The sequence below is a fragment of the Oryzias melastigma genome, linkage group LG3 (assembly GCF_002922805.2).
Source record: "Oryzias melastigma strain HK-1 linkage group LG3, ASM292280v2, whole genome shotgun sequence".
Taxonomy (NCBI): Eukaryota; Metazoa; Chordata; class Actinopteri; order Beloniformes; family Adrianichthyidae; genus Oryzias; species Oryzias melastigma.
The window spans coordinates 34,780,831-34,799,520 of record NC_050514.1 but is presented as its reverse complement, the minus strand read 5'-3'; the positions used below and the strand labels follow the sequence as shown (position 1 = coordinate 34,799,520).

The 18,690-nt window shown below is 44.0% G+C and overlaps 1 protein-coding gene across 1 annotated transcript in view; it reads right to left on the bottom strand.

The window, feature by feature from the left end:
- LOC112161087 (cyclic nucleotide-gated cation channel beta-3) overlaps positions 1-18,690 on the bottom strand; it is a gene marked incomplete in the record, with an annotated part of 44,796 nt that overhangs the window by 11,315 nt on the left and 14,791 nt on the right. The window contains 17 exon segments of the mRNA XM_036211386.1: positions 455-603; positions 678-776; positions 2,500-2,647; positions 4,814-4,853; positions 4,934-5,165; positions 8,483-8,572; positions 8,795-8,836; positions 8,913-9,050; positions 9,825-9,922; positions 11,724-11,836; positions 14,338-14,365; positions 14,442-14,502; positions 14,607-14,636; positions 16,303-16,348; positions 16,436-16,530; positions 16,680-16,740; positions 16,821-16,845. Of these exon segments, the coding sequence (XP_036067279.1) occupies positions 455-603; positions 678-776; positions 2,500-2,647; positions 4,814-4,853; positions 4,934-5,165; positions 8,483-8,572; positions 8,795-8,836; positions 8,913-9,050; positions 9,825-9,922; positions 11,724-11,836; positions 14,338-14,365; positions 14,442-14,502; positions 14,607-14,636; positions 16,303-16,348; positions 16,436-16,530; positions 16,680-16,740; positions 16,821-16,845 (1,495 nt within the window).

Sequence of the window (18,690 nt, the reverse complement as noted above, 5' to 3'; positions counted from 1 at the left end):
GTACCAAAGCAGGTTCTGATGTCTGTGTTTCAAGATCTGAATTCTTTTTTTCAGGTTCTGAATTTTGTGTTTCAGGTTGTCATTTCTATGTTTTAGGTTCTGATTTCCTTGTTTCAAGTTCTGATTTATTGATTTTAGGTTCTGATTTCTTTCCTTTAGGTTCTGATTTTTGTTTTAGGTTCAGAATTTTGTTTTCAGGTTCTGATTTCCTCGTTTCAAGTTCTGATTTATTGGTTTTGGTTCTGATTTCTGTCTTTCAAGTCCTGATATTTTTTTTAGGTTCAGAATTTTGTGCTTTCAGGTTCTGATTTCTATATTTTTGAATCTTATTTTGTGTCTTTCAGGTTCTGATTTCTGTCTTTCAGGTTCTGTCTTTAGGCTCTCAGGTCTGAAATTCTTTGTTTACAGAGTTAAATGTGAATGATCTCAGTGTTCAGGAGAACGAGCGGCGTACAGGCGGCTGGACTCTCCTCCTCGGATTCGTCCGGGTCCAGCAGGCGGTCCTTCTGCCGCTCTGTCCGACCTTTGAAGAGAGAGACGAGCTCGTTGAGACGCTCCTGCACCACCACGCTGCCGATGCTGGCGACGGACTGAGGGCGCATCCTGCAGGACGAGGACAGGAAGTTACAGCTGAACGAGAGCAGGAGGTCCAGCAAGCGTCTGAGAGCCCGCCTCACTCATCGTCTGCCACCAGCAGCTCCGGCTGACTGGACCAGGTCTTCAGGCCGACCTTCAGCAGCTCCTCATCTTCCTCGTCTGTGGACGGGTCAGCCATGCTGCAGGGAGACAGCAGGAGAGAAAGAAACCGTTTTATTCAACCCAACAAACGTGACCTAGAATGAATAAATGAATCAATGGCCCGGCGTGTTGGGGAGAGTTTTGAAATTATTATGGGATGGCTACAGGACCTATGGCTCATGGCAAAGTGTGAAATTTGCCAGTTTAAACATTTTGACAGAATATGAGCAAAAAAAAAGGTTTTGTTCAAGTGATCTTCATGGAATTGCACACAAGCCGTCAGGTAAAGTCTGCAACCAAAGTTGTGTTGACCTTTGCCCTCATGAAGAGGCCGCCATTTTGAATTAAAACAAAAAAGAACCTTCTACCAACGAAAACAGAGATTTCTATCACCTCCTCACTCCTTAAAACATCAAATGTTGTAAATAAAGTTTGTAGATTTTGAATGGCGTTAGTGTGGCCAGTTCACAAAGTGGCGTTTCACATTTGGTCGCATGATTATCAGAATATTGTTAATTTCTTACATTAATTGTTGTCTCAAGCTGAACGAACCAACGTAACACTTGAAATGATCACTGTAGGAATGTGGACATGGTTAACTAAAAACCTCTGTTGCTAAGGAAATCCAAAAATATACTTTTGTTGATTGTTATAAAAATGACATCGACCTATTCGTCACCTTCAGACAACCAAAACATATAATGGTTGCTATGGAGATTAAGCCACCAGGAAGCTGCTATTTTGCCATAAGTGTTTTTAGATGAATTATTCACATGCAGGGGCAGAGTTGAGAGTGAGGGGCGTGTAGCAGCTGCTCACAGCTTTAACTTTGTTTTCATCCCTGGATAGTCCTGAGGACTCGGCAGGAATAATGAGAAATCCCCCCCCCCCCGGACTGAAGTGGATCAAACCACCTGAACAGTCCTGCAGTTCCATCAGCTGCTCATGTGGGGGCGCTGTTATCCAAAACGAGCTCTGACCAGCCTGACAATAGAAGTTTGTAGTCCTACTGCTCCTCTGATGACCATCAATGAAGAAGCTCCTGCAGCTCCTCCATTACCCAGCATGCATTTGCTGGGTTCTCCTCCAAACACAGAGCTAACAGCTCCTCCTCCTTTGGTCTGAGGAACCTCATGAAGAGTTTGGAGGAATTTTCTGATCTCATCTAAAATCTTTTTGCAGAACAGCTAAATAAAAACCATGTTTTTGCCTCAAGGCGGATTAGCATCAGCTGCTTTGAGACATCATATATATTTTTTAATTTATGTTGAATATAGTTACAGATTTTTAAGAGTTGCACAATTGTTTTGTTAATTTCTCTTCAGCTTGATGTTTTTGAACATTTCAAATGTCCTTCCTCTGCACTTGATGCCTGAAATATTGAGCTGTGACAATAGAATTTCCCCACAGAGAGATCAGTGAAGTTTGTTTGATCAGATCTCATCTTATCACAGGTGTTCTGTGTCAGCAGAAGCTCTGGTTTGTCGTTTGCAGAGAACTCTCTCCATAATAAATTGTTGTGACCACCAGCATACCAGGAAACGGATCCATGAGGACCCCAGGAACCTTAACCCCAGCTGAAGATCAGTCCTGGATCACAACCCTCTGGATTTCTGGAGTCTGACCTTCAGGTTCCACAACACTGAAGTTGTCATCCGAAACTCTGTTTTTTTTCTTTTTTTATTTTGTCGTCATTTTGGTGACAAAAACCAACCTTTGTCACAGCGCCCCCTTCTGGCCTCACAGCGCGGGCCCTGTTACCTGTGTTCTGGGACTGCCAGGGTGTCTGCTTCTGGTTCTGGCGTGGTGATAATTTGGGGGATGTTCAGGGTGCGTCCGTTCACCACTTTCTGATCCACATCTTCCACTGTGAGCAGCGGAGCTTCGGCCACACCTTTGCTGCGGCTCTCTGAGGACCAGACCAGAAAACAACGGTTGGACTTCAGGTACTGTCGGCCCGGCCGCCGCTGTCATCAGTCTGCAAGTTTCCCTGAAACCCCCTCCGAAAGGATCTGGAGGACCCTCATCTGATTCCTCAGGAAACTGCTTCACTTTCTGTGTTTCTTCAAGAGAAGCCCACAGGTGACTAAAGTGATCAGCCTCCCGTCCAACCAGCAGGCTGCAGTCTCACGTGGAGTTAGCATGTTGTTCACATGTGAAGTTTGTTCATGTCAAGAAGCAGAAACTCATTCTGCAGGAAGTGCTCAGATTTTGGGTTCAAATTCACGACTGAGAAGCTGCAGTGAACTGTCTGACTCCGCCCCCTGAAGCCTGTTGCTTTGATCAGAGCTGGACGGACGGCGGAACAGGAAGACGTTCTCTCTATGGGGTTTCTGGAAGTCACGAAAAGAAATGAAACCATAAAAATGAAAAATGTCTGCTCAGTGTTGGGTTTACAGGCTGGCTTTTATTGAATTTACATGTAAAAAGAATTTGAAAAATAGAAAGTCATTCTATAGATTAGGAGTTCTTCCCCTGAACTTTCATTCACAGGATAAAACTAAAGACCTGCGACACACACCGATAGAAAATGTAAACTTCTATGGTTAACGTACAGCAGCATTATGACCGGAAACAAGCAAACACTTCAAACGCTTCCTGAAATGCTTTCTAGCTTCTTCTCAAGGTTTCACACCGTTGTTTTCATCTTAAAAGAGCAAAAAAACTAAATGTCACATTTGATGCTTTGACAAGCAAACAAGATCAAAAAGTTTGATTTACTTCTGAAAAGAATAAAGATTAATTTCAGGTGACATCAAAAGGAAGCTAAAACATTCATTTACAATGATGATGAAGCTTCATTTGCAAACACAACAGCAGCTGAAGACTATTCACTTCTTCAAATAATTATAATTTAGCTGTTCAGAGTAAAGACTTTCACTTCACTAAAGATGCTTTAATTATGTATTTGTTATTCAATCAAACAAATAGATTTCAGCAATAAGAAGTTCGAGGAACAGAATCGGTTTATATTATTTAAAGTCTAAAATTGTGGTTTTTCCCCTTTATGCTACAATACTTTTACGAACACTTTTAGTTTTAGGAACTTCTTGTAAGTTAACGACACATCAGAGGACCAAGACAAACGAGGATTTGAGGTTTCTATCAAAGTTGGAGACCCGGTTGGTGTAAAGTACGTAGTTTGGGAGGATGTTGGTGATCCGAATCATGACGGACGTTTACAGTTTTTTACCTTCGTGATGTGAAACTCCAAGTTTATATGCAGATGTTCTTTGTGATCTATTTCTGGTGCGTTGAGCGTAAAGGTGTTCAATCTCTGACGGTTTGAGGACGCAGAAAGACCTAAAGGAAGTCAAGATGTGCTGCAGCTGCTGAGCTCTAAAGGAAGTGGACCTCTACATGAGCCGTCCTGACAGTTTGATTCTGCGTTTGACCTTCAGCTCATTTAAAAACCTTTTCAGAAGTCACAAAACTGAAGCATTGAAGCAGACAGCAAAGCCAGTGAGAGTGCATGTTAGCAGTGCTGGAGGCGGGACTGCAGAGGATCGTCTCCCAGGAGCAAATATCAAACTCCACGCATGCGTGGAGTTTGATATTTGCTCCTGAGAGACTTTGAGCAGAAACCGAACAGCATTCGAGGCTGTTTGCTCGCTTTGGCACTTGGACGGTTGTGAGCTACACCACTAGGAGGTTCTGGGGGGTTAAGGCTGCTGAGCATGCTGGGAGGCGAGGCGAGCGAAGCGGCTGGAGATGTTCATGCACTGCTGCTGGGCCTGCTTGCTGAGCTGTGAAAGCCGCTGGGTCAGCTGAGCGAGCTCTGGAGGCGGGGCCGGCATGGCCAGCGTGGGGGGGCGGAGCTTGTGGTCGTGCATCAGCTTCTTGCAGCTCTCCAAGCACTCAGCGGCGAGCGGGAACTGAAGCAGAAAGCTTCTTATGGGAGCGCAAATGTCAGGAACTGGATGGAGAAACATCAGAACAACATGACAGGAACAGGCGGGTCAGAGTCCAGTCACAACAGAACCGTCCTTCATCAGAACCACAAAAACTACTGAAACTTCTCCAGAACTGAGATCTCTGCTGCGTCTTTGGGTCAAAAGGTGGTTTCAGCTCTCACCTCCACATCCTGCTTGTTCTGCAGGTTCTGCTGCGCTGACCTGAGAAGAAAACACATCATTAATGAAGGAGAAAGATCTTTACCTCTTCTACTTCCAGCCAATCAGAGCGCAGGACACACCTGCTCAGAGGTAGAGGGAGGGGCCTCTGCAGGTTGGGGCTCTGGCTGTTGGGTGATGGGACTGTCCAGGTCTCTCCTTTCAGATGCTGGTTCCACATCCGTAGAGGAAGGAGGGACAGGGTCTGCGGCTTCAGTGGGCGGAGTCTCAGGCTCACCTGGAGCACGTTCGGCCTTCTCCTCCTGAGCCTGAGCTCTGCTGAGGTCTTCAGCCGCGCAGATGTCCACCAGGCATCTGGAGAAACAAACATCATGCCTCCATGATCTGCTTAAGCGTTGGAGGCTGGTAAACATTCTGAAGCTGATGATCAAAACCAGCTTCTGCTTCAGAGTGATGGATTCTGGGTAATCTTGTTTAGCACCAAGACACTTTTGCTAAATATTTGTCTGCAACTGTAGAACTAAACAATTATGGTCTTTTTCTCTCAGACTGTCAGACAGAAAACATAAATCTCCTTTACGTGATTCTGCAGGAGCGGGTCCATCTACTTCCTGGATTTCCACAAACCTTTAACTAGAAAAGTTACATTACCTGTGATAATACTAGTGTGAATGCTTTTTGTTGTAAGTGTTGCTGAAGATGCTGAAGCTTTTTGCTGAAAATGGTGACAAAGTTTACTTGAACTGCTGAAGGGATTTTCTGAAAACGCAAAAGATATTTGCAAAATGTAAAATTTGTTAAAAGGCTGGAAATGTCTTTAAAGAACTATGAAAGAGCGCTGAATATTACCTAAATTAAAAAAAAGTGTAATAAAATTCCTTAAAAAACCCCCAAGACGTGCCAATTTTACAGAAATATTTAGCGTGTTGCTCAAACATGAGCTAAACTCCAAATTAGCCCAAAAACCTTAGTAGATGCTGAATTAGCCAAAAAACAGCTAGCACATTGCTTAAATACTAGCTAAACTCCAAATAACCTAAAATTCCTCAGTAAACTATATTAGTCAAAAACATTAGCCTGTTGCTAAAATAGAAGCTAAGCTCTAAATTAGTCTATAAAAACCTCAGTCTATAACAAATAAGCTAAAAACATTTACATATTAACAACATATTAGCTAAAATTCCAAAGGAGCATAAAATTGATCAGTGCACTAAATTATTAGAAAAGTTTAGCCTGTTGCTAAAATAGAAAGCAAAACTCTAAATTAGCCTTAAAAAACCAGAGAAGATAACAAATTAGCCGAAAAAGCTAGCTTGTTGCTTAAATACTAGCTAAACTCCGAAATAGCCTAAAATTTTTAAGAAAAACTAAATTTTCCAAGAATGTTAGCATGTTGCTAAAATAAAAGCTAAACACCAAATTAGCCTAAAAAATCCCTGTCGATACCAACTTAACCAAATGAGCTAGCATAATGCTAATGTAACAGCTCAATGCCAATTTTTTGAAAATTACTGTTAAAAAATAAAAACAGCCCATGAAAATGTTTAAAGGCTTTTTGTTAATCTACTTAAAATTTTGAAATCGGAAGTTTCTCATTCATTTCCTATGGAGCATATTATTCTCAATATTTCAGGAACTATAAAGTTTATTAATACCAAAAGTACAAGCAGTAACGTCCTGAATGAGCTGAATGTTTTGATGCTGAAAAGCATTCACACGTTGAGCATCTATAGGAGTCTATCTGTGCAAAAGCTGCTTAAGAGGAGGATTAGAGGAAACAAACTTTAACTCTTTCTAATCCAAAGCTTCTTGATTTAGGTTTAAATGACAGATTTGTGTTTTCATAACTGGATCTAAACCAAAAACACGTCAAACTTTTTTTTTTACTCAAACAAAGCAGAAATCTGTTAAAATGAAAACAAATCCACAGAATCTGTTTGGTCCAATTATCAATGAGGACCAAATGACCTGAAGTGGAAATGGAAAGAGCAGAAAACGACACGTCAACGAAGGTAAACTTCCATTCCACTCTAAACCCATTTAGGTCCTTTCAGAGTCATGGGGTTGCTGGAGCCCAACCTGACCGAAGGTGGGGTAGATCCTGGGCGGGAAGAGCCAATCTAGAAATTCCATCTCTTGTCCAAACACTCTCAGGTAGCTCGACAGTTTCTCCAGCGTAACAAACGTCAAACACGATGTAAACCAGATCCTGTAGAGAACCGTTCAGAGATCGCTTCACCAGCATCATGAATTCAGCTCATTAACATTAAGACCGGCAACTTTGACCCAAATAAATTCTTGGAGCTTTTATTTTGGTAACTTAAGAAACATTAAAGTGGAAAACAAAAGTAAGACTGAACTACACTTTGCCCTAATAATAATAATTTAAAACTGCTTTGACAGTATTTCAAATCGATACAAGTATCGCGATATTTCACTGAATAAACATTTTCTTACACCCCTAGTTTAATACAATCACTGCCACCACCTCCACATCAAACATCAAACTCCACTGAGACCATGTTCTCCAGGCAGACCCTTCACAGAACCCTGTTCTCCGGTTAGAACCGGTTATCCGTTTAGACCAGGGATGTCCAAAATCAGTCCTCGAGGGCCGTTGTCCTAGACGTTTTCCAACCAACCTACCATTGAAGCTCTTTACAGGCTGAGCTCACCTGAGCCAGGTAATCAGCAGCAGGAGGCCGGCCCTCAAGGACTGACTTTGGACACCCCTGGTTCAGACACTTCTGCACAGACTGGTGTCCTACTCTGCTCCTGACTAGAGGATGACGTCCTCCAGTCCAACCCTGCATCACCTCGTCAATAAAGTTGAGACCCTGCGATCCGGTCAGGTCTTGAACGGCAGTTGGACCATCCCTAACTAGAGTCCAGCTGTCAAGGTTTGGCAAATTCCCGCCCCTCTGTCTTCCTCTTAAGATCATTTCTGCTATTTGGTCGTGACTAGTGTGCTGAATAACCAGTGAGGACTCACCTGCAACCATCTCCACTCACCCTGACCCCGGGTTCACTCGGCTAGCGTTACAGCTCAGGTGTGATGTGGGACTGGTCCAGCTACACCAGACGGCTCGTACTAGCTCCTGGTCGGCTGCAGCCACAGACTCCCAAAACTCCAAACTCACATATAATCCCCCCTTTATCTGCTGCGGTTCAGCTGCGTCACCCAGTGAAATGTGAACCAAATGAAACAGATTCGCAGCGATGAAGAGGCCTGACCGCAGACCCCGGACGTGATTGTCTGCAGTGGGATTTCCTCTCGCACTTTTAAAGTTACGTAAAGACTGCGGCGCTCGCATCGGTGCTGTAACGCTAGCCGTGTGAGCCTGGGGTAACTCTATTGAAGACTCTGCCGGCTCGTACCCTCCAGTACCTCAGCCAACGATCCGCTAAAAAGACGTTTCTGGACTTTCCCTGGTTCTAGTTGTCCTTTTGTCCTTCCATCCGGATCAACTCTTTGGATGATCTGCACCTTTTGGACAGCACTGACCAAAGGGCGGGGCCTCAGCTTCTTCTAGAAGCCATAACTCAACAGCAGGGCTGATGGTGTCTAAGAAGAAGCAGAAAAACTACCAGCAGACTGTGGCACCTCTGTTTCTGATCTACAGCAGCCTCATAGCCGATTCAAGCCTTCATCTAACCACGACCGCACTTACAGATCCATGATTTTATCCTCCTCCTGAATTTTATTTTCCTCTGAATTTTTGTTCTGGCTTCCTTCACTGTCCTCCTGCAGGTTTTGAAGCCTGTGCAAATGAACACAATCAAGACAGTAAGTGAACACCAGCCAGAGGCATCAACTCTTCAAGCTTAAGCACATTCAGAGTCGTTTTCCCTCTTGGAATCTGGGTGCCAAACCAAATTCCTATCTACCAAAAACTGACCTTATGCATTGATCGGACATTTCTAATCTTTGACGGATTCTGAAAGAGCATCGAGGAGAATCTCAGAGTCACACTCAGACTTACTCTGGCTCATCTTCATTTTCCTCCTCCAGGATGTTAGGCAACCTGTTCCAGGCAACAAGAGAAACTCAGCTGAAGATTTTTCTCTGCTTCCCCTTTCTGTCAGACATTTTGGACTCACTGGTCATTGGGCTCTGGAAGGGTGTCGATGACAATCTTTGCCGAATGCTCGACCTCCAGCTGTCGCACCGCCTCCTCAGCAGCCTTCCTGGCCATCTCCTCTGCAACTCGAGCTGCCTCCAGACGCTCCTGCTGCAACCTGAAACCAAGAAGAGCTCCATACACTTACATGTATAATAGAGAGTCATCTGCAAAGAGGTGCATGTCTATTACATGACTGTTTCTTTAAATCGGGGATGGGCAATTCCAGGCCTGGAGGGTCACAGTGTCTGCATGATTTCTGGATATGCAAGCCCTACTCATGACTGGTACCTGCTTCAGGTGTGTCCAGGCTGGTGAAGTGTCCCAGAGCAGAGTCAGTTGGAAAACAGGCCTGGAGTCGCCTATCTCTGCTCTGAATAATCAGCTCATTACACAATGTGTCCATGGCAACAAGCCAAAGCGGACCATTTTTTAAAGTTTTAAAAGTGAAAATTGGTCCAATCCTTCTCCACAACCATACATGAGAAAAGTATGTAAGGATTTAGTCTCTAACCCTTGTTCCACTTTGACTCGAGGAGAGTCAAAATACCACAAAGATACTTTTACTGCCACAAGCTCTAGTTTGTTCCATGTCAGGAATGGAGGTACATAGGCCATTATGAGTTAAGCAGTTTCTTAATAACTTTAAATATATTCTCTTGTTCACAAAGATGGTGGTCGTACAGTTAGAAGGTATCCTCATAACTTTGATGGGAAGATTCAGGTCTCACTGATAAGTCAAGCCTGAGACTGTAGCTACAGTAGAAGTTTGACAGTAAATATGTACTGAGGACAGTCATGAAAACGTCATCCTGAGACAAACTAAGACTTAAGACCGTCAAGGAGATGTTTGCTTTGTTGCATGTCAGGAACTGAGGACGAGGACTCTGACCTCTCCTCCATGTGAGCGAGGACCACCTCTCCAGCTTCTTTCTTGATGCTGTCCATCAGAGGAGTCAGCTGATCGACCTGCGTCTCTGCGTCGTCGGTCTGGAACCATCAACAAACACTTGCTGACTGCAGTTCAGTCCAGATATGCTCTAGAAACTTAAACAGAATCTTAAAGGATGGTCTGGATCTAACCGGGTTTTAAATAAGGTGAACCGACACTGTCCTTGTTGGTGGTACAGTCAGTCGGTTCAGCTGTTTTTCTCTAAACTCTACAGCCTGATGCTAAACAGATCCATAACTTATGTTGTCAAAGTAAAAACATCAAATTCTTAAAGTAGAAGCTGAATTTGAAAAATTCTATAGACTGACTAAATCACACAACCATAAAAAAGTTAACTTTTTAAGTATACAAAACATGGAGTCTTAGTTTTCACCATTACACGTCTACACATCAGTTACAACACCAGTCAACAGCTGTGGTAGAGTGTCCAGCACTTCACCAACCACACCACAGCTGCTGAAGGTGACATCACCAGCAGAGGATTGAACAGAGACGGACCGGCTCCACCGTCTGCCTCTCCTCCATCATGTGTTTGATCCTCCGTCTGCATTCATTTCTATTTCATGTTGACAGCCAACTAGAGAGCACTTTAGTGTTTGTACCCGGAACAATAAAGGTTTACCATCTTTGAAGCACTTTGGGTTCTTGGTAGGGATGGACTCATCAGGTTTTTGAGCCCGATCCAATTCTGATTAATTTGATTTAGAGTATCTGCTGATATTGACTTACGATCCGATACTTTTGTAACAGATTAAAAAAATGAACACATTTAATAAACAAATTCAGGTTGTTCCCTATTTCTATTTCATTAGAGTTCTTTTATCATTTAACACCTAAATAGAGAACTTCTGTGAAGTAGCTTTAACAAACAAGTAAAATAAGTATTCTGTAGTAAATGTAAGTGATAATTAGTCATGTGACAAAGTTTAGTGACTTTGGCTTTAATATCTTCAGAACTAATGAACATTTTAACAAATGTAATTCATAACTTCATATAAAATTCTTAAACATGAATTACTTTGTTGTTGTATGAATATGATGATGAGTATTCATGGTGGATATAATTAGAGAAAAAAAAACATTTTTTTTTTCTTTCTTAAGACTTTAACCTCTTAAGACATCACATTTTCGGTTTAATTACCATATTTGTTACTTTTTATTTCTCTTTAAGAAAAATGAAAAAGGCATATCAAAGTACAGCTCGGGTCCTAAAATCACGGCGCTAGTGCTTAGCATTAGCAGTTAGCAGCTGCTGTGTAGCTGTTTTTCAGCAGAATGGAGAGACCTTAAAATAAAAAAAAGAAACTTTCTGTCAGATTTGTAGGTTGTTGTTTATGTTAAGAAAACTAGTAGAAACTCGCTCTCATTTTAAAGCGTTTTTAAAGAGTTGTTATAGTAATCTTGCTAGCTTACTGCTTGAACTGCTGATGTATTCTGGTAAACTTCACTTCAATAACATGTCAAGGTCCGTTCATGAGATGCAGAATTCTAGTGGAGTATTTACCTGGAATAATAGGATTGACATATAAAGCTCTGATCATAATAAGGGTAAATTAAATATCCAACACTGATCAGCAGACAGCATTCGATACTGATCATCGACCACGTTATCAGGCCCGATTTCTTTCAATCATGCGATCGGATCAGGATATCTTTATTTCTCAGGACTGAATGAGGAACTTCTAGAGATCCAAACCCAAAGTTCTAGTTTCTTCTGTAAGATCATGGAACTAACAGAACCTTTTAAGACTGTTTCAGGACTTTTAATCTGCTACAGACATGTCAGATTCTGATGGAATCTGTGTTCAGACTAATTCCAGTCTTTTGTTTTCCAGGCACCTTTTTTGACGGCTGCTGGTTGCTTGTCAGCTTGGACTCTTCTTTTGCCTTCTTGCCTTCATCCTCTTCCACATCCTCGAGCACCAGGTCAGTGTTCTTCTGAAGGATGCTGACTGAACACAACATGACAGCAGAAGACAGCTAGGTGATGATCTGCACATGTTTAAGACCAGCTGTCATTGTGGGGGCGTGTCCAACTTGAATGAACTCAGATGTTAGAACAACTTGGGTTACTACCTCAAAGGGAATCCTTTCATTTTTTAATGGGATGAATGTAAAGTAGAAAAGGATTGAACAATGAAACAAAATCCTCCAACATTTTCCAGAGAAATATTTATATATAAAGAAATAAAGCACACAGTCATCAGCGTATGGGTGGACTGATGGGAGGATGTGAAGGAGGGAGCGAGTTATAAGGAGCCAAAACTGTCAGCTTGTTTAGTTGAAAGCAGGTGATTTCCTGTTGGCTCTGGTGCAGTGGGTGTGTCACATGGGGTAGACGGCGGTGATTCTAAGTGGCGTCCATGTGTTAAATGTCAGTTGGAGCAGGTCAACTGGAAATGTGCACATTTTGTTGACCACTTCCAATGCCAGTGCTGTCACCGCAAAAGCCGCTAAGGCTGAGTTGATGGCAACGCTTGAGGCACAGCTGTTATGGTGTGTTCACGCCGAACGCGGCAAGAGCGATCAAACATCTCTTTTGTCAGATTTACTGTTTAGCGCCTTGACACTCCTGCCGCGGAGACACATCATGGACGATGTTGAGCGAGTAGCTTGAGTTCATGTGTTTTGGAGAGCTCTACAGAGACACCGGCGAGCACATCGTTGTGTTTGTTTTCACCAGATCTTTCCGAGTCTCTCTGGGTTCTGTGTACTTCACTCCTGCAGCAAGAGCTGAACCTGAGGGCCGTTTCAACGTTACTTCCGTCTGTCTGTGACTCAGTTTGAGCTTTAACCATAGAGCGGGAAAATGAAAATAAAACAGGGATCTTTTTACTGTTGTCTTAGTGAAAATAAGAGAAACATCATAAGCCCATGAAGCTAGAGTGATCCTGCGCGCTACAACGGCACTCGCGGGGACTCTCAAGGCTGTTGGGCAGCTAACCACCGGCGGGCAAACAGAGCAGCCCAGAAACCTGCAGTCTGGATAGTAGACCTCGCTAGATCTGCCGGGAGCCTTGACAGCACCGATTGGTCTTAGCTCTGCCGCCGTCTAGGGGTGGAGCTTACTTGCTTGCTAAGCTATCCACCGAGCGACTGGCTAGCATAGCCATCCATCCAGCTCAATAAGCTCTGTGACAGGCTGATGATCTATCCAGGGTCAGGGAACCTAGCGCCCCCCGTGGGTTAAGAAAATGGATGAAAGTTCATGACAAAAATCCTCGCATCGAGCCGCCATCTTGAATGTTTATTTCTATTCTTTGATCTAGTCACTGAGAACATCACGTGCCCAAACCTGAGTCCCTGATTGGTTGACACGCCGCCTCAACCATAAGACGCAGCAGATCGCGTCTTTACATTGATTTAACATTGAAACTTGACGCCTTCGACGCGCCGGCCGCGTTTGGTGTGAATACACCATCAGTCTAATGGTTAGGATTACTTCACCTCACATGTGACAGTAAGGATCACAGCAACTGAGCTTAAGTAAACCGACTTTACAACATCCTCTGGTTGGAAATCGCGGAATGTACTTGGCGAAACACACATGTAGGTGCTACATGATTCAGGGTGAAAGAGCTGAAGTGTGTGGATGGATGGATGGATGGATGGATGGATGGATGGATGGATGGATGGATGGATGGAGGGATGAGCACATTGACAAAGGCATGGATGCTACCTGGTGGATGGATGGTGTTACAGAATGAAACAGACCGTTTAAACTGAATGAATAAGTGAAGGATGATGTCCTAACGTTGAGTCGTGGCATCTGGACCTAAAAGCTTCTTCGGTTTCATGAAAGAAGATTTAAAGTCCAGATGCTACAACTCCACTTCAGGTCATCACTGGATGAACGAGAACCTTCACTGATGGGAGGATGGATAAAAGGATCAAACAAACTGATTGGTTGGTTGATTGGTTTAAATAAATAAGCACATGTCTTGTTTTCCCCAGCAGATCCTTTATTTCACGCTGTCCTCAGATCAGCACCAGCTCAGTGGATCTACATCCCGCTCTGCAGCCTGAACCTGCTGGAGTCCAGCGGTCGGATCAGCAGCTCAGCGTTCCGTAAACAAGCAGCTTCCTGACGGGAAAGTCACGGCGACTTAAAGTCCACATTTTTCGGATTGCGAAGCGTCAAAGCTGAGAGCGGCGTGAAAGCAGCGCAGCATGCGAGCCGGACAGAACCGGACCAAAAGGTCCGTCTGTCCTTCAGTGTCAGAGTGAGCGACTCTGTCCCGGCTTCCTTCTCCTTTTATTTTAAGGGGCTCTGCTTTCCTTTCCTTCCTGAAACAGAAGGAGAAGAGCAGCCCAGTTAGAGTCCACCTCACCCGGACACCAGCTCTGCTACAACCAACCAATCAGCTCGTCTCTGCGTGCTACACGGAGACAAAGGGTGGCGCTGCTGGGTGACCCCACCCACCAGCCGAGGAGGGGCAGCTGTGGTACTTACTCGTCTGCACCTCGTCACTTCCTGTGTCCTGCAACACGGAAACAAGCGAGAGGTTTAGAGCGGGTCACCTGACCTGCAGGTGTCTGAAGGGGGTGGACGCTCACCGGCTTTGGGACGGGCTGAGGCAGCATGCGGCCGATCCCGCTGACGATCCAGCCCATCATACTCAAAGACACAAGAGAGAGAAGAAGCTTCGTTACCATGGTTACAGGGGAAGATAGTCAGCATCTCCAAGCTGCATTATGAAAGCAGGAAGACAGTCCACCTACTTTGGCTGCTGCTCTGCTTCCTTGGAGGCTCTGAGAAGAGAAGAAAACGATCAGAGACGTTTGAAGACGTTTCCTCCAGAGGACAGAAACAAACTGAAGCTTCATGTCCACCGAGGTCACTTCTGTACTCTGTTTCTACATCTTAGTTTCCTGATTGTTCTCCTTTTTGTACCATGTTCCTCTCCATCTTCTGCTCGAGAACTTCCATCTAAAAGGATGTGGAACAAGTTTTGGAAACTCTGGTGACTACAAAGACCTTCAGGTGTCTGTAGTCTGTTGTTAAGGTTTGTGCTTTTCATCCTCTGGTGTGTTCTGACTGTCATCTTCATTCACTCTCATAGACATGGTTATTAGTACACATGGTCAATAGGATCTATGGGATCACTGGGATCCATCATTTCATGTTTTACAAACATTCATCTCCTGACGGCGAATGATCACCTGCACCAGGATTCAATCGAACCTTGAATCATCTGATCCGTGTAACCAGCAGTGAGTGGAGCAGGAATGCTGGAAAACCAGATCAGTGGCAGATCTAGAGGATCTAGAGGTTTGAGGATCCAGCATAGCTGGACAAACCCAGTGATCATGTGACCACGGAGTTCATTTGAAGGAAGCTGCGCGGACAAAACGCTTCAAAGAAAGAAGACTTGAAGTCCAGATGTTCAAGTCTCCTTCCAGACAATGTGCTGAAGGAGAATCTTCACCGACGTTTGTTGTTCAGATCTGCAGCCATCATGACCTCGACGGGTCGTCTCTTAACGGAACCATGACCGGAACCATGACCGGAACCATGTGATGGTGCGTCACATGTCTGATGGAGAGACCTGAACTTCAGATTTTATTTGTCGTGAATGAGAACTTCTCTCCCAAACACGTTTGGTTGGGGTGGGTGTTATGCTGAGGGAGAGTGGTCGACCTCTTGACTGGAAGGTTGCAGGTTCAGTTCCTGCTCAGGTGTCCTTGGGCACAGCTCTGAACCCCGTCTAGTTCCTGATGGTGACAGGTCAGGACCCTGCATTACAGCTCCGCCTCCATCAGGGTGTGAATGAGACTCTATGTAATCTGGGATCTGAACTCTTGACCAACTGGTGCAGCTGCCTAACCCATGAGCCACAGTTATCCACATCCCCACATCATGGTCTTATGGTAGAGTGTCCGCCCTGAGACTGAAAGGTTGTGGGTTCAAATCCCAGAAGGGTCATACCAAAGACTCTATAAATGGACCCAGTTCCTCCCTGCTGGACTCTCAGCATTAAGGACTTGGATTGTGGGCTAAACCACTAAATGGTTCCTGAGAGCAGCTGTGTCTGCAGCTCACCGCTCCCCCAGGGGAGGGGTCACAGATGGAAAACACATTCCACACACCTCAGTGTGTGAAAACTAACGAGACACTGACTTTAGTGTTTACTTGATTGCAGGTATTTTTGTTTTTTCTGAGTCTTTGAACCGACTCGTCTCCGAGTCCTCCTGACACGTCTTTGTTCCTGACCGTGGCTCTGGAGAAGAACCAACAACTGCATGTCTGAGTGGTCACGTGATCCTTCTGAAAACGACTGCAGTTAAACTATCCATGAAAAACATGATGTTTGTCAGTCTGACAGAAACCATCAGAGGGATTCTGGACACTGAACAGAACTTTGTTTCTTCAGCTCATGAACAACAGCAGACCGAGGAGCAAAAACTCTGGACTCACTCTGTCTCTGTGGACGCTTTTGGAGCCGGAGGAGGAACTTTAATCACTGAAACAGAGAAACACACCAGAGAAATTCAAATTCCAGAACAAACAGTTCTGACCATCACCATCATCATCATCATCGTGGAAGCACCTTTAGCTTCAGTCTTCTCGTTGGCCTCCGTCTTGGAGTGCATCTCCGGATGAGGAACCACCTTCTCGATTCCCTGTTTGATCCACTCCATCATTCTGCAAACCAACAGGAAGTCACGACTTCACAGAGCTTCACATCATGTGGAGGAATCACAGCGTTTCTGTCTGAAGAACTCAAGGATGCTTTCCTCTGAAAACGTCTGCAGGACGCTTGTGGAACCTGAAGTGGGAGAAGAAAAACTCACCTGGGCGGGCCTAACTTCTCACTCTGGTCTGTCTCCTCCTCCTTCGCTGTCACCTGATATTCTGCAGGTGAAAACCAGAAGAAGAGAGTTCAGCTTTGACCAGGTGAGCCGTTCTGAAGGTCAAGTCACATCGGAGCTCACCTGCAGGAGGCGCTGTCTGACGCACCTGAGGACAAACAGCCACATTAATGGACAGTTGGTCTCAGTCATGTTGGAACAGATCCGGACTTATAATCAACCCTCAGCATGTTAAGGATACTCAATGTAATAAAGACGATTCTAAAATCAGATTTTAGTAAATAGAATTCCAGGATTAAGGCAGGATGAGGTCACAGACAAGAGGGGGGGGCGGGGGTGCTCCCCCAAAACACCCAAAATTAACCCCACATTGATGAAAGATAAACATAAAAAATAAATAAAAGCAGCCTCAACAGGTACAAACCGGTGACCTGCTGGTGCCCGTCCCCAGCCCAGTAAAAGTGTCAGGTAGAGCGTTCAACATAAAACTAAGACATCTGGAGGAGCTGATTCAATGATGACATTTGTTAGAGACTCAGAGTCATATGACCCCCCCCCAAACCCTCAGCACACCCAGACTGGCCCCCACCAGCTTAATCTGGACCCTAAAGTCAAAATGAACATTTTCTTCATTTATTGAGTGAAAGAATCTTTTTTTTTTAACCATTTGTTTCACTTTGTTGTTAAAAAAAATCCTTAAAATGTTAAGAAATTTAAAGCTAAAATGTGAAGAAAAACCAGACGACAAACCAAAAAGAATAACTTTATAAAGAATGATTTGACTCCACCCCTTTCAGTCAGGTGACCATTGCAGAAGCAGAGATAAAAATCAGTTTTCAAGTTTTTCTGAAAACTTTTGTGAAAATGTTGAATTCAGAAACTAACTTAACTCTTGAACTTTAAAAAGGATAATTAAACACAAAATCAACTTTTTTTGTCTGCTGACTCTTACAAAGTGGGCTTTAAAAGTGCTGTCTATTGGTTGTTGCCAAATTTTTAAACATAAACTTGTTTAATTCCTGGAATTATAAACTAAACCGTCCATGGGCTGCCCTCTACAGGTTGAAACGAGGTAGTGCGGTTGAATTTTGTGATTGGTTAACTGGTGTAAGTCCCAGAAGTTCTACGTCAAGATACTCTGCAGCTCCAGTATAAAAGCCCCGCCCATCTCTGATTCTGTAACAGTTGGTCGTTAGCATGTTAGCGTTAGCATGACTCGTAGGGGTTTTAGCCTTCAGTTGTTAAACTCCGTCCCTGTGATGGATTTCATGAACGTTTCACACTGGATTGTTTATTTAATACGTTAGCCTTTATTAGCTTTGATGCTAGCAGCATTTTACTGCTCTCAGACTCTGATCTCCTTCTGACCTGCAGCTGTTCCAGCAGCCGCGCTGTCGGGCATTCCGAAGCAGCGTCTCGAGCATCGATATACATTACTAATTACACTGTCATAGACGGAGACGTGCACGCACGGGCGCCATTGCTATACATCGAGTCGCGTCAACAGAACGCAGCTGTTTCAATGTAAGACATGCAGACATCAACCACAAACATCAGGATAGCTCCCTCGTTTCTTTACCGATTTTAATAAAACATGACTTGATTTAAAGCTTAGAAAATGACTGATATTTACATTTTATTATCTCTAAAAACTTAGCTGAAAATAGTGCAAACACTGCTCCTTCTAACGCTACATTTACATAAAGCTAATGTCAATCATAGATCCAGGCCACACCTCCACCATTCAGTCTGGCTCCACTAGCCCCGCCTCCTTTTTTTTTTTTTTTTTAAATCTGGGTTGAGAATGGAGTCAGCCTGTTTGGTGACCCTTTAATAAGCAAATTGACCTTTTTGTTTGACAAATAACATTTGAAATGTGGACATGATGTATTTTATAGAATATGATACTTTAAACAGCCACCAGGCTACACCAGCTCTCCAGCCACCAGGCCACACCAGCTCTCCAGCCACCAGGCCACACCAGCTCTCCAGC